The sequence below is a fragment of the Myotis lucifugus genome, unplaced genomic scaffold (genome assembly GCF_000147115.1).
Source record: "Myotis lucifugus unplaced genomic scaffold, Myoluc2.0 scaffold_1, whole genome shotgun sequence".
Taxonomy (NCBI): Eukaryota; Metazoa; Chordata; class Mammalia; order Chiroptera; family Vespertilionidae; genus Myotis; species Myotis lucifugus.
Window position 1 is genome coordinate 35,326,644 of NW_005871049.1, and position 13,723 is coordinate 35,340,366.

The 13,723-nt window shown below is 35.8% G+C and overlaps 1 protein-coding gene across 2 annotated transcripts in view; it reads right to left on the bottom strand.

The window, feature by feature from the left end:
- GLRA3 (glycine receptor alpha 3) overlaps positions 1–13,723 on the bottom strand; it is a 134,809-nt gene that overhangs the window by 26,002 nt on the left and 95,084 nt on the right. For both annotated transcript variants that reach the window (XM_014456790.2, XM_006081906.3), the window contains exons 6-7: positions 12,261–12,398; positions 8,743–8,957 (exon numbers count right to left, since the gene is read on the bottom strand). In XM_014456790.2, the coding sequence (XP_014312276.1) occupies positions 8,743–8,957; positions 12,261–12,398 (353 nt within the window). The remainder of the gene's footprint in view (positions 1–8,742; positions 8,958–12,260; positions 12,399–13,723) is intronic.

Below are 13,723 nucleotides of genomic sequence, written 5' to 3' on the forward strand. Positions count from 1 at the left end.
AAAACCCAAATTGTAGTACAGTTAATCCCACCTTTCTCCCTCATATGAAACCTGTAGAAGATTTTTGGACTTCGTAATGTTTATAGGAAAAATAATATTAGTCTCAAAGTCATGTTGATCTTCATTTCAGACCTAAAGCCAGAGAGAGAAATAATAAAAACAATGGCAAAGAATTAAATAATGTTTTGAAAACAGGTGTTGAAGTGGAGTAAAGCTGATATTTAAGCTAAAGGAACTGTCAGGAGGACATTTCCTTAGAGCAGTAAGCAGTGAATCACACAGCACAGGATGCTGTGAGCTTTGACATGTACCACCCTGGAGGCAACACAACAGCACAGTGCTCCTGATGTCACATTCAGACTGGATGCTTAGAACATCATATTTATTTTCCACATAAAGGTTTTTATTTTAAGAAATAAAATGTTCTTGGCTGGCGTGGCTCAGTGGTTGAGTGTTGCCTTATGAACCAGGATGTCATGGCACATGCCTGGGTTGTGGGCTCAGTCCCCAGTGTGGGGTGTGCAGGAGGCAGCCGATCAATGATTCTCTCTCATCCTTGATGTTTCTATTTCTCTCCCTGTCCCTTCTTCTCTGAAATCAATAAAAATATATTTTTAAAAAAGAAATAAAATGTAACAGGGAATCCTAATAGCAGAACTGCATTATTTCCAAAGTGATAAATTTGTCTAATTCCTCCAGCCACCAGATAAGACAAGTGCAACCAAAAAGGCTAAGGGAGCCCTGGCCAGAGTGGTTCTCGTGCACAAAAAAGTTGCAGGTTTGATTCCCGCTCAGAGCACACTCTCAGCTTGTGGGCTCGATCATATTTCTCTCTCTCTTTCCCTTCTTCTCCCTCTCTAAAAATTTTTTTAAAAATCTGAAATAAAGGACTAAGATATTTTGAAAGGTGACCTGGTTATCTGTGATTTCTGCTGCAACTATGGGAGTTTTACTTATTTCAATAAAAAGCAAATTGAACTGAGAAAAGAATTGACAAAATAATCACTCTCAAGTGATTCCTGGAAAATTCACCTGTTTTATAGGACATGACTCATGTTTACACTTAGATGAAACTGTAAGACCTAGTTGTTGTAAATGATTCTTAGGTACATGCTGTTAGTTACTGGCATTTCTTAATATATTGATTTTTTTTTTGACCTGCTCGGTTAGGGTTGAATTATATTGTTGACTTCACTCCCCTCTGCATTTTGCTATTGGCTGTTTTGTGTTTCCATTACATCATCTTTATTGTAATAATGTACTTCCTATTCCCTTGTTTTCTGAGGTCTAAGTCCTTTATTCATAACTTCAAACAGAAATGAAAAAGACATAAAGCCTGTTAGGTGCTTTTCCACACTGATTTTTGGATCAAATTCTTTATTCTACTGGGAAGGGGGAGTTTTGTAACCATTATTATCTGTCAAGAGTGTTTGTGATATGGTTCTAGGATATATGTGAATGCAGTAAAGAGAGTATAAGACATTATTTAAGTAAAATTATCTCAAGGTTGCATATACCTATTTTTGTTTTTAAATTTACTTTGATGCCAAAGCCAATGCATTATGTCATTTCAAAAATATTTTAAACTTTGTGATTGATTATATACTTTTCTCTAATTATGCCTTCAGATTTAAGAATTTATGTAATGGTTCTTTGTCAATGTCAACTACAGAGAACATGCTTGATAACTGCTAATTTTCAGCTTAATGAGATCTAGTAAGCCCAGTAAATGTAGGCTTTAAAGTCAAATGTAGAACAAGAGATATCTATCAATATGCATTCCTTTCATTTTAGGAATCATCTGTTCCAAAAGCACTTATAAGATTGGATGGTATGCATATGCATTATGTCTCATGATTTTAACAAAAAGGTATGAATAATTCTCTCATTTTCTGTGCCTTTTTCTTTTTCTCTTTTTCCCCTAATGAATGTAATATGGAACCAAATGATTATGTTCAATGAAAAATTTTTAAAAATGAAATGTATTGCCCACATCAAAAATGGTTTTATAAAGTATATTTACTTGTTAAATACTGTCACATTAATAAACTTTAAATGAACCCACTTGCATCACATTTGTACTAAACTTTATTAAAGTATATTTTGACTAGATATTAGAATCTTGTATTTAAATGGTGAGGACCAAAATAGTACTAGGAGCAATAGTTACTAATTGCGATGTTAATTGGAAAACCTTTGACTGCTCTGCAGCCCCTCCCTACCATTTACATCATTGCTGACATTTATAACTTCCTCTCCTTTAAAACTGCAGGGTATTTTTTGAGAGGAATAATAACATATATTTTGAGAACTAATTAGATAAGAACACAATAGTGAATAGAAATCCTTCATTTTTTTCTTGTTTTTTTTTAAATGTAATGTTACCTATAGATCTCTGTGTACCCACACAATAATGCTATTCAAATAAAAAATAACCATTCAATTTATATTTTCTAACAGCTGTAATCATTTGTGTAGTTGGCATCTTTATGAAAAATAAAAACTTAATATGTTTTCTAAGAACCGATATTTTTATTAGGCTGTAAGATAGATATATGCAATAGTTAAATTCTTTTTCATTAATTTGGTGATTCTCAGGAGAAAAATAGTGCTCTGCATTAATAAAGAGTAATTTAAGTTCTCACATTCTTTTAGAGCGATGAAAAAATGACATACTTTTGCTTTTCAAATTAAGTCAATATTTAAAGGCTCAGTACTAAGTAAATGTTTAAAAGGTCACGTTGTCTTTAAATATCTGCATGACATTTACTCAATAGACACATAACTCCCGTTTGAAGTTATAAATAAAAGCTCTGAGGATCAAAATATATACAAGATAGTTTGTCCTTTCAAAAAACTACTCCTCATGGGTTTCACAGACAAAGTGAAGGGGGTGGGGGAGAGTGAGAGGAAATCATTTAGGATAAACAGCTTTTGGGGCAGAATTTGTAATTTTCATCAGCTACTGGCTTCCGTGAAATATTTAATTGAATTGATTAGCCACCTTTGAAATTTCACGTGTTTCTTATTTTGTAATGATTGGTAGCTCTCTGCCAAATGACATGGCCATAGTGGTGGGGGCAGAATGGAGAAATCACACAGAATCTTCCCACTTTCCTTTCTCCACCCCTTCTTCCCCTCTTGTTTTCTTTAGCATTTGTTGATATGACAGATTCTGGTCTAAGAAAGGAGATAGAAAGTTTTAGCAATAGTAGTCTCTGAGGTAGATAAGACTATTTGTTAACAATCCTTTTTTTCCCTCCCTTTCTCTCCTAGGGTTCCCTGTGGGGGGAATACAGTCCCGCACCTTCTTGCTTTCCTGCACTCCTCCATGGGAAAAGCATGCTATCAGTACCTGAGGCCCTAAAATGGGAAGACCCAGGGAACAGACCTGCACCCACTTTGCAGCCTAGATCTCAGCCTATCCTAAGTCAGCCAATCTCAGACCAGCCCAGGAGAGGGACAGGCAAAGCATAGGCCTCCAAGCAAGAAAAAAGCTGATAAACCATTGAGATCTGGAGATTGTTTGTAATGCAAAATAATTGCAGTATAAGTGCATTGAAACAGTGCCTAAAGCCCCGTGAATCTCATGATATATTGTGTTAAGAGCTAGGGTTTGGATGAACTTGGAATCTAGAGATTCCCCATCCCTGCCAAGTTTACGTCTGCGTGGGTGCGAGTATGTGTGTGTGCACGTGTGTGCGTGCACATATCTTTCTGTTTAACATCCTAACTTCAAGGGTCTCTGATATGATAATGGGTTTGAAGCTCGTTTCTAAAAGACTAAACTAGTGTGTACATGGTGACACTCATGTATTTCTGTGAATGATACAAAACAGAAAACACGAACCAGAGCTAGACCTTAGCTGGTCCCTATGAAACAGAATGAAAAAGGAATGGGAGTAGGTCTCTAATAGGAAATAACTGATCTTTGGAAGCAGAAAAGAAGGGGTAAAGTGTATGTAATATTGCAGAATACCCATGTTTTCCTAGAGTTCCCTACTGTGGGTTCTTTCTAGAACCCATTGTTCTAAATTAAAATAATATTTTGTCCCTTCTCTTTTATTTCTAGCCACCCCATGCTTAATAAAGAATATAATCCCCCCACTCTAAGATCTTAACAAGGTATTAGTATAAATCAAATTTATACTAAAAAGTAATTAAATAATTATTATCATCCCCCTTTTTACCCTGATTAAACTTAACCCTTCCAGGAAAGATGTTTACATCTCTTTAAAATACCACACAATGTTGAGATCTCAAAGAGTATGAAAGAAAAGTTTGGGGTGAGTGGCTCTTACCTTTAACTAAACTGAATACTTGTTCTGCATATGGGGTAGATATGGCCATGGGGGAAGAAAGGAGAGAGAACACTTTATATGTTCAAGTCCATTTCCAACAGGAGGAGGAGGGCCAGCCACAAAGACATCTTTTCCTCCTCTTTCTGGGCTTTCATTTATACTTAGGAAAATTATCTCTATCCAGCTACAGTTTACTCCCTGAAGTCTGAGGTCTACATGTCCTTGGTCAGAAATTTAGAAGTTTTGACTTTTTTTTGACAATTCCGTGTGGTTATCTTATAAGGATCTCAAAATTAAAATGTTCAACCAGAGATCAGTTACCTTCACCAAACTTCCCCATCAGTATCTCTCACAACTACTTGCCCAGTTACTCACCCAAATGATACGCTTCACTCCTGCCTTTTCATCAATCCTCAATGTCCAGTTCATAAGTAAATCATGTCTATTTCACCCTCTATACACCTTCACAAAAAAATATCTACCTAGTTCTAAATCCATCTGCTACTATCTATCTCTGCTGCTACCAATCTAGCCAGACCATCATCTGCTCTGGACAATAGTTTGCTCTGCTTCCACTTCCACCCCTTCTATCTATCTCCACAGGTAAGTCAGAGAGATCGCACCGATTATTAAAATCCTTCCAAAACCACCCCAAATAAACCTAATCTTTACCACGGCCCACAACCACCACCGTTTTCTCATTCACTCTCGTCCAGTGTTAGGAAGTGTTCATCAAAATATACAACTTTGAAAAGTTGTTCCCAAGAGAATGCATTGTCACCCTCACTGGGCCACTGATGAAGGCACTACAGACATGCCAAGTAGTTTTTAGTTCCAAGAAATGAATCAGGGGGGTCTTCTTGCTTTGGGCTATTCCATGCTTCATTTCTCATGACACTGTAGAGGCCAGTGTCAGAGAGGGCTCTCAGGTGTGTAGTTCCCAAGGTGCTGGCTAAAGTATGTTCTTTGACACTTTCTACTCTGAGTCATTCTTATTCTACAGGAGCTTATTGGCACAGAGCCAGGACAAAACACTAAGCAGTTATCATAAATTAATGATTTATTGTTTCTTCCTCCAACGCCTGATAATCCTATTGTTTTCCTGAATTTAATTTGTTTTCCTGCTTCCTAGATTTTGTCAGTAGGACAATGGTGGTTGTTTTAGTGGTCAGTCTTTCCGGCATCTGAGACTTCTTTTGTGAGGTGGAGAGTAGCAGATCTTAAGGTCCAAGGTTTCAGACATCTGTTTTTAAGTGCAAATGTAAGACTCTTGCATCTTGCCTTTCTAGTCCCTCCCTACCCCATCACAGAATCAGAAATTTTAAAAAATGTTCTACTCTTTTAAATGATTTCATCTCAATAGGTTAATTCTTGTTTACTCTGGCTATTCACCATCTGCCTTCCCTGAAATGTATATAACTGAATATGCTCATCCTTCCATTCCTCAATTATCGCAAAGCCTAAAATGATATGGTCACCTTCTCTTAAGATATCACCTTACCAATCAATTCTTTTTTGTAGCTCAGAATGAAATGTTATCACATTTCCAGTGGCCATTGTCCCTATAATTTGAGAGATGTAGAGGTTTTCTACACATTTATGTATATAATTAAACTAAGAGGGAAAAGTGCATTCTTTCCCTGAGATCACAGTGAAATAAATGCCTTAAAAATCTTTCTTAATTTTTGAGAAAAAATTTAAAATCATCCCAATCCTTCTTTCTTTTAAAAACAAAAAACAAAACGTGTGTCTTCATTAATTTTTTTATAATTTATTGCTTTTTTAAAATCTCTTCTTCCTTCACTCAAATCTCTATGATCTCCCAATCCTGCCTTAATCTCTGTATCCAAATATCTTTATACTGTGCCTCTTAGAAACTGAAATTTCCTAATATAAAGCATTTTGTGCTCTTCTTTCTGGTTGCCAACTTACAGAACAAATGAACTTTGATTTCTGTTTAGCTCATGAGGAAAATCAATGAGTAAACTGGCAATTTCCTTTACAAATTACTCAGAGAGCCCTTGAGACATTTAGACATATACAGGAGTTGGCAAAAGCAGGTTTACAGTTATTCTTATGGAAAAAGACATGCAGGTTATGATTATAATCGCTTCAATCACTCAAAAGAATGTCACAATGCAACTGTAAACCTACTTTTGCCCACCACTGTATAAATAAGCCTTGAGATGAATTAGTTTAATCTTATATGCAGATTTACAATTTTCACTAAGCAATATTTTTTAAAACATTACTTGATATGCATAATTTTGAAAATATAATTCAGTGTTTAAAAAATAAACCTTATTTTGAAAGGCAACCATTAGATCTTAACAAAGCAGAAGGAGCATCGCTAAATATCAAGTTCTTCTTATATTAAATAACATTTTTAATAATAAAACATTCTGTCATCAACTTTTATTCATTGAAACATTTTAATCTAATAAATTGAAATATAGAATGCAATTTATAGGAAGGGTTAAGGGACCATGACTGTACATTTACAATGTACTTAATATTGTAATTAGATTGCATCAAATGCACAAGAAAAGTGAATACCATTTTTAAAAAATATATTTTTATTGATTTCAAAGAGGAAGGGAGAGGGAGAGAGAGAAACATCAATGATGAGAGAGAATCACTGTTAGGCTGCCTCCTGCACACCCCACACTGGGAATCAAGCCTGCAACCAGGGCATGTGCCCTGATTGGGAATCGAACTGTGACCTACTGGTTCATAGGTTGATGCTCAACCACTGAGCCACAAGAGTCGGGCAAGTGAATATTTATTTTATTATATCTCTGTCATTGCAAAGGAAATAGAGAAGCCTGTTGCAAGTTAGATAGAATTACTTAATTTAGAGAGGAGAAATGTCTTTCTTAGAAGTCATTGAGAAGAAGAAAATAATTTTCTATTGTTATGTTGCTAAATAGATTGAAAGAGAGACTATGTTTTATTTCAACATATCTTCTGAAAAAAATGGGGTCTTTTACAAACCTCATAAAGAAAATAGTTTATTTTAATTCTGGCAGCTCAGCATGGACTAAAATTGTGGTATTAGGTATTAGATAAGCTTTCTTTTTTATTGACCTGTGGCTGCTTAAAGGCAGAGGGGGAAAAACATACCCCAAAATAATATATTTAACTCAGAGTGCAGCAATATTGGCACTGCCATACAATACTTGTGAAGTGTAATTGCTATACATTTTGCTGATGGGAAATTTAGCAATACATTTCAATGTTTACAGCTATTTGAGCAGCAATTCCAGTTCTAAGAATTTACACTAAGAAAATGATACAAATAAATATAAAATTATATATGTACATGTATATATGTGTGCACATGTACATATACACACATATACGTATACCAGTATATTATGCATATTTATAACATTCATTATATGAATGTTCATTATTGTGTGAGTCCTAATAGTAAGTATATTATTATGGTACATCCATACAATGGATTATTGTGCGATCATTTAAAATTACTGTATAGCCTGGATGGTGTGACTCAGTGGTTGAGCATCAACTTACGAACCAGGAGGCCATGGTTTGATTCCTAGTTGGGGCACATGCCTGGGTTGTGGGCTCAATCCCAGTGTGGGGCATGCAGAAGGCAGCTGATCAATGATTCTCTCTCATCATTCATGTTTCTCTCTCTCCTTCTCCCTCTCCCTTCCTCTCTGAAATCAATAAAAATATTTTTAAAAATAAATAATAAAGTTACTGTATAGATTTACTTTATTTACACATTTGATAGGTTTCTAAATGTAAAAAAATCTATACATATAAAATTCTATAGTGTATCAGAGTATTATTGATGTTTAAATAATTGGGGGTCATAACTATGAATGTATGATATCTTGGTCTGCAAACTTTTTTTCTTTCTTTTTTTCATTTATCTTTATTGTTGAGAGTATTATAGATGTCCCCCTTATTGCCCCATCCACCTGGTTCCCACCCTCCCCAGGCCTTCTTCACACTATTGTCTGTGTTCATCGATTATGCATATGTGCAAATTATTTTTCTTTATCAATTTTTGTGTTTTAGAAATGTTTCTGCCTTGGTCATTACTCAAAATCAGCAATGAGCCCTAACCGGTTTGGCTCAGTGGATAGAGCATCAGCCTGTGGACTGAAGGGTCCCGGGTTCGATTCCGGTCAAGGGCATGTACCTTGGTTGTGGGCACATCCCCAGTAGGGGGTGTGCAGGAGGCAGCTGATCGATGTTTCTCTCTCATCATTGTTTCTAACTCTCTATCCCTCTCCCTTCCTCTCTGTAAAAAATCAATAAAATATATTTAAAAAATCAGCAATGAATAATAAGTACTAATGAAAAAGATCTGACAAAAACTAACAATGATGTATATGTATATAACTATGCATCTATACATATTTGGGCTAATTAATATATTTGTATGTCCTTTGTGTGCACTTACCTTTGGTAAGGAAGCTCGGGATCCTGAACTCTGTGTGGTCATAGTCAGCACAGTAGTTATTCCCAAAGCTACCCTGGCCGGAGCAGCATCCATATTGATCCAGAATGAAACCCACGACAGAATAACAATCAGGAGACTGGGAATATACATCTGGATCAGATAGTATCCCATTTGTCGTTCAAGATGGAATCGCACTTCTATACATGTAAACTTTCCTAATTGATTGCAAAATAAAGGCAGTAATTGGTAAAAGTAGGTCTTTGTTTTGGCATCAAATCTCACAGGTTTTTCCCCCCCATAATTTTGTCCTAAAATTTTCCATTACCACAAAAAGAGATCCTAAATCATATATGCAAATCCATTTCTGAAAAGTATTTTTTCTGCTAGCATCTAGAAGCAACAAGAGAATGTACTGTTTCAGGAAATAGCATAGTATTCTTATTACTTCACACTTGATTAACACTGCATCCTTGTCAAACTACTCAAAGGTCTATTATTTCACTTGATTCTAACAAATACCTCTGAGATTGATGAGACAAATTACTCAGTGACTGTGTTGTTGTTTTCTTGCTCATTGACTGTTTCTGGTGCTTTCAAGTATTTATTTAGAGTCAGGTACTACTATTTTGTTCCAGAAGCCTTTACATTGACTTTAAAGTCAGTGCTAAAGGATAAATACAATTGAAGTTGAATAGTTCCTTAAATGCAATATCTGTAATTTATTTTATGCATTGATAATTTAGAAACTATTAATGCTAACAAATAGGAAAACATATTATTTCCCATTGATAACTTCAAACATAACTTAAGAACACACCTAATAAAAAGACACCTAAGATACATTTGTCTTATATATTCACGCCTTTGTGTCTCTATTAGAGTAATTAATAGAGGCATAAATTGTGGTTTAAGTAAACATTTTGTTGACATTTCTGCTTATCCCCTGGTTCTATTCCCTACTCTATTGCCATGTTATCTCTCCTTAAAATAATTGTTTATCTTAATCATCTAACTCTTGGTTTTATTCTTCCCTTATTCAAACTATTTTAAGAAGGATAAGGTCAGGGAGTTAGCACACTGGTCTTTTTTTAAGGGGCATTCTGTAATCTTATTATAAGAGAAAGAATCAGAGAGCACAGCTGGGAAAATTGCTAGTATATATATTGCTAGTGTAGGGTTCAGTACAAAATTTCTATTATAGTGACCTGAGCCACATGCTACAGTATTGCATGGTCTGGGCTGCAGGAAGAAGGGATGGATGAGATTCCAGAGCTTAAAAGTCTTTGCAGAGTTTCATAAACTCTGGGAAAGTTGGATTCCACACTTAAGTGTCTAGTAGTCAGAAACATATATGCCAGCTACACATGATCCTTTCATGAATTTATCAAATACATACAGAATGTTGAACCATTCTTAGAGTATATGAAAATACTTTAGATGTTTAAAACTCTTAAAATGTAATTTTAAGTTTTTCTTTAAAATAATGAAATAAAATAGAGCAAGAATAATAAGGCATTTTTGTGATATAACTGTTAAATAACTCAAGTAATCTCATGGTGTAATCAGTAACAATTGCTAACCACTTGGGTACTTTGAATACATTCTTTACAGTTCATATGATTCTCAAGAAAAAGCCCTCATTGTGAGGCTATGTTCAACATGGTGACTATAGCTGGTAACATTGTACTGTATAATTGAAATTTGCTAGGAGTCTAGAACTTAAATGTTTTTGCATGCACACATCAAGTAAATATGGGAGGTGATGAACATGTTAATGAACTCAATGGGGGGAATCATTTCATAGTGTATACTTATATCAAATCATCACATTGTACACTGATAATCTTACAATTTTAGTCAATTATCCCTCAATAAAATTGAAGAGGAAGCATTTTTGTTGATACAGATTGAAAGGAAAATTTTCCTGTTTAGAGTAAAAACGGTTCCTCTCCCCCTTCCTCCTGGGGTGGACAGGCTTTTAGTATTCTCACATGTACAGACAAATTTTCCATGTTAAAATCCACTCTATTATTTTACTCAATAAATATTTATTGAGCATCTGTGTACTTTAGCAGATCCCAGACATACAGAAATGAAGAGATACAATCCTTAGCTTTATTAATTTATGGTAATGAGAGAAACAGATAATATATAAGTAAGCATGTCAATTGAAGGTATAATTTCAGACAGTGAAAACAGGAGGAGGAAGGAAGTGGATTTGGGTGTTTATCCTGTGCTGGTGATGAAGGGTCATTTGAAGACCAGCCCTGAAGTATGTGAGAGTATTAGGTCTGGGATAATTTGGGGAAAGAGGCTTGTGCATAGAAGAAAGACAAGTACAAAGGACCTAAAGAAGGAATGAGTGTGGCGGATATGAGAAGGTGAGCCACTGTAACCATTTACAGAGCAAGGCAAGGAGAAGCAGAAGAGGGTTTGGGGCAAGGGACACCACCAAGTTCGTGCCACCTTCTTACAGCGGCCTGAAGAAACGAATCCATCACCCAAAACCAACTCTAGATACTTTTTAGCATTTCTCTGAAAGTTCTTTGTCATTAAAACTGCCCCTAGAGGGTTGAGCAAGGACACTGGTGTTGACCTGTCTGCTCGTTGTTGTTGTGTAGAGATGTTAAACTTGAACTCTCTACTAAATTAATATGAGCCTCACCCCTGAAGAACTGTGGTAGGGGTGAGAAAATGGCAGCGATTTTTTCGCCTGACTGTGAATTGATTAAGAGGCAAAAAAGATTAGAGGCCTTGTATAGTAAAAGGTCAGATCACAGTTCTGGGAAATGCTGAGCCCAAGAAGAATCAGTTACTGTAATAAAGTGATAAAGACAGCAGCTGATGCAGGTGGGAGGCCACGCATTAACCACATAGGAGGGTTGCCTCCGTGGAGGACAGTTTAACAGAATGTGTAGGAATAGGTTCGACAGTTAGTGTAGATATTATGGAACACCCCCCGTGTCAGCTGATAGAGGTGAACAGATCTCATGAATGTACTGAATCTTTCAATCCATTATGTGAATAACTATATTTGGCTTCTATCCTCAAAGGCAAAAGATAACTGTGTCAGTGTGAATAGTAGGTGCTTAAGTACCAATACCTTAAATGCATGAAATTGTGGCCAAAACTTTAGACAACTGATGTCTTAAAAATTAAAAAGAAAGCAATTTCTTTCATTTTGTTAACAAACACAATGTTTATGTCCCAAGAAGCGTTAAAAGTAAATTTTATTATTCACATAGAAATTAAAGGAACTTTTTTGGAAACATCATTACTATGTAATTATGAGCTTTTCACAAAAAATATGTAAACGTAATTAAACACCAAACATTTCTTTGGTCCCATACAGACTGGTTATATAACAATAGGCAATAAGTCAAAGCACCTGTAACTTTCCATTTTCTACTCCATTACTATGGAAAACATTGAGCTATAAATAGTGAAAATAATTAACCTAGCACTACAATTAAGAAACATCTGACTACCATAAAACCACAAGTTGTAATGAAGCATACCTGTGTTGTAATGTTTAGTGCAGTATCGTAAATCTTTCTCTTCTTTCAACAGAAATTGGGGCAGAGTGAGTCCTTCTGCCACTTGTACAGGTGCCTCATCTTGCCATTCAAAAATGAGATCATTCATTGTGTATCCAACTAGGCAAAGCATAATAAATAAAAATATATATATAGCATTAAAGGGCATTCAAAGAGATGAAAAAACACACACAGTACTTATACTACTTGTATGGTTTACATAGGATGGGAAGGCCAAACGCTGTCACCTTAACTCTATCAATTGAACTATTCAATCTCACAAAAGTCTACTAAAATCTATTTATATGGAATATTTATCAAATAATGTAATAAAGTGTAGTAAGCTACTAATAAGTATAACATACATATACATTCCTCCCTTGGTATTGGCAGCTACTGTATTAATTAATTAATTAATTAATTCAACAATTCATTTTTGTTCTACTCCATTGGATTTCTGCTCACCTTCTCTCTAATTATTCAGGACTCTTTCAACAAAAACTGAAATGGTCACTGTTTAGGGAATGACCTCAACTGTAACATTGGGGGGGGTAGAGAAGTACCAGAGCTGATACCTTCCTTAATTTAATAATTAACTATTTTAGTTGATGGTATCTGCATCTAGGTTCCAAGTCCCAAAATGAACAAAATAACATTTTAAATAGAAATGTCTGCTATTCAGGAAAAAAAAATCAGAGTACAAAGAAAATCCACATAGAATAGTTTGTGGAGGAAGAAACTCTTGCATTTACTGTGAGTTCAGGAGAGAATGAACTAATGTATTTTGTAATAAGTAGGCACCTTCTAGCAAATTAAATTTCACATTTCTATTGGAGAAGTACTTAAGAAAGAGCAGAATTTTATATATTCCTTCCTTCTGAGTGAGAACTTGTTCAAATGTACATTAGGAAGCTGCTGCAGAGAAAGCCCAAAGTCAATGGAACCCGAAGGGGAGCCTTGTTACAATGCACAACCACCACGGAGGCACAAAGAAAGAGGCATCAGGTCTGGCCTCTGAACTAAGTCAAGTATTCAGGTAAATGAAGCAGAAGCTCTAGGTCCAAGAAGCAAGGGTAACTGTCCCCAACAAAGTTTCCTGTAGCTTATATTGTAAGGGAGAGCCCGTGAGCCTGATTAGAGTCAGCTGGCTTGGTGCACATTAGGCTAAACAAAACAATGGGTAAGGAAGGGAACTGATCACCCTTCCCCCTCACCCCAATGTCTCAAAAATAATCTCCCCAAAAGAACCGAATAGGTCTAGTTGTGGTGGGAGTGACTTAACTCAGAGACCCAACTGCACCCACGGACTCTTGGGAATACCTGGCAGCAGCCACCCGCCTGGCAGTAGGGATGGTAGTCACGAGGACATCAGTGATTAGAGCAGTGGTTCTCAACCTTGGCTGCACATTAGAATCACCTGGGAATCTTTTTAAAATCCTGATTTC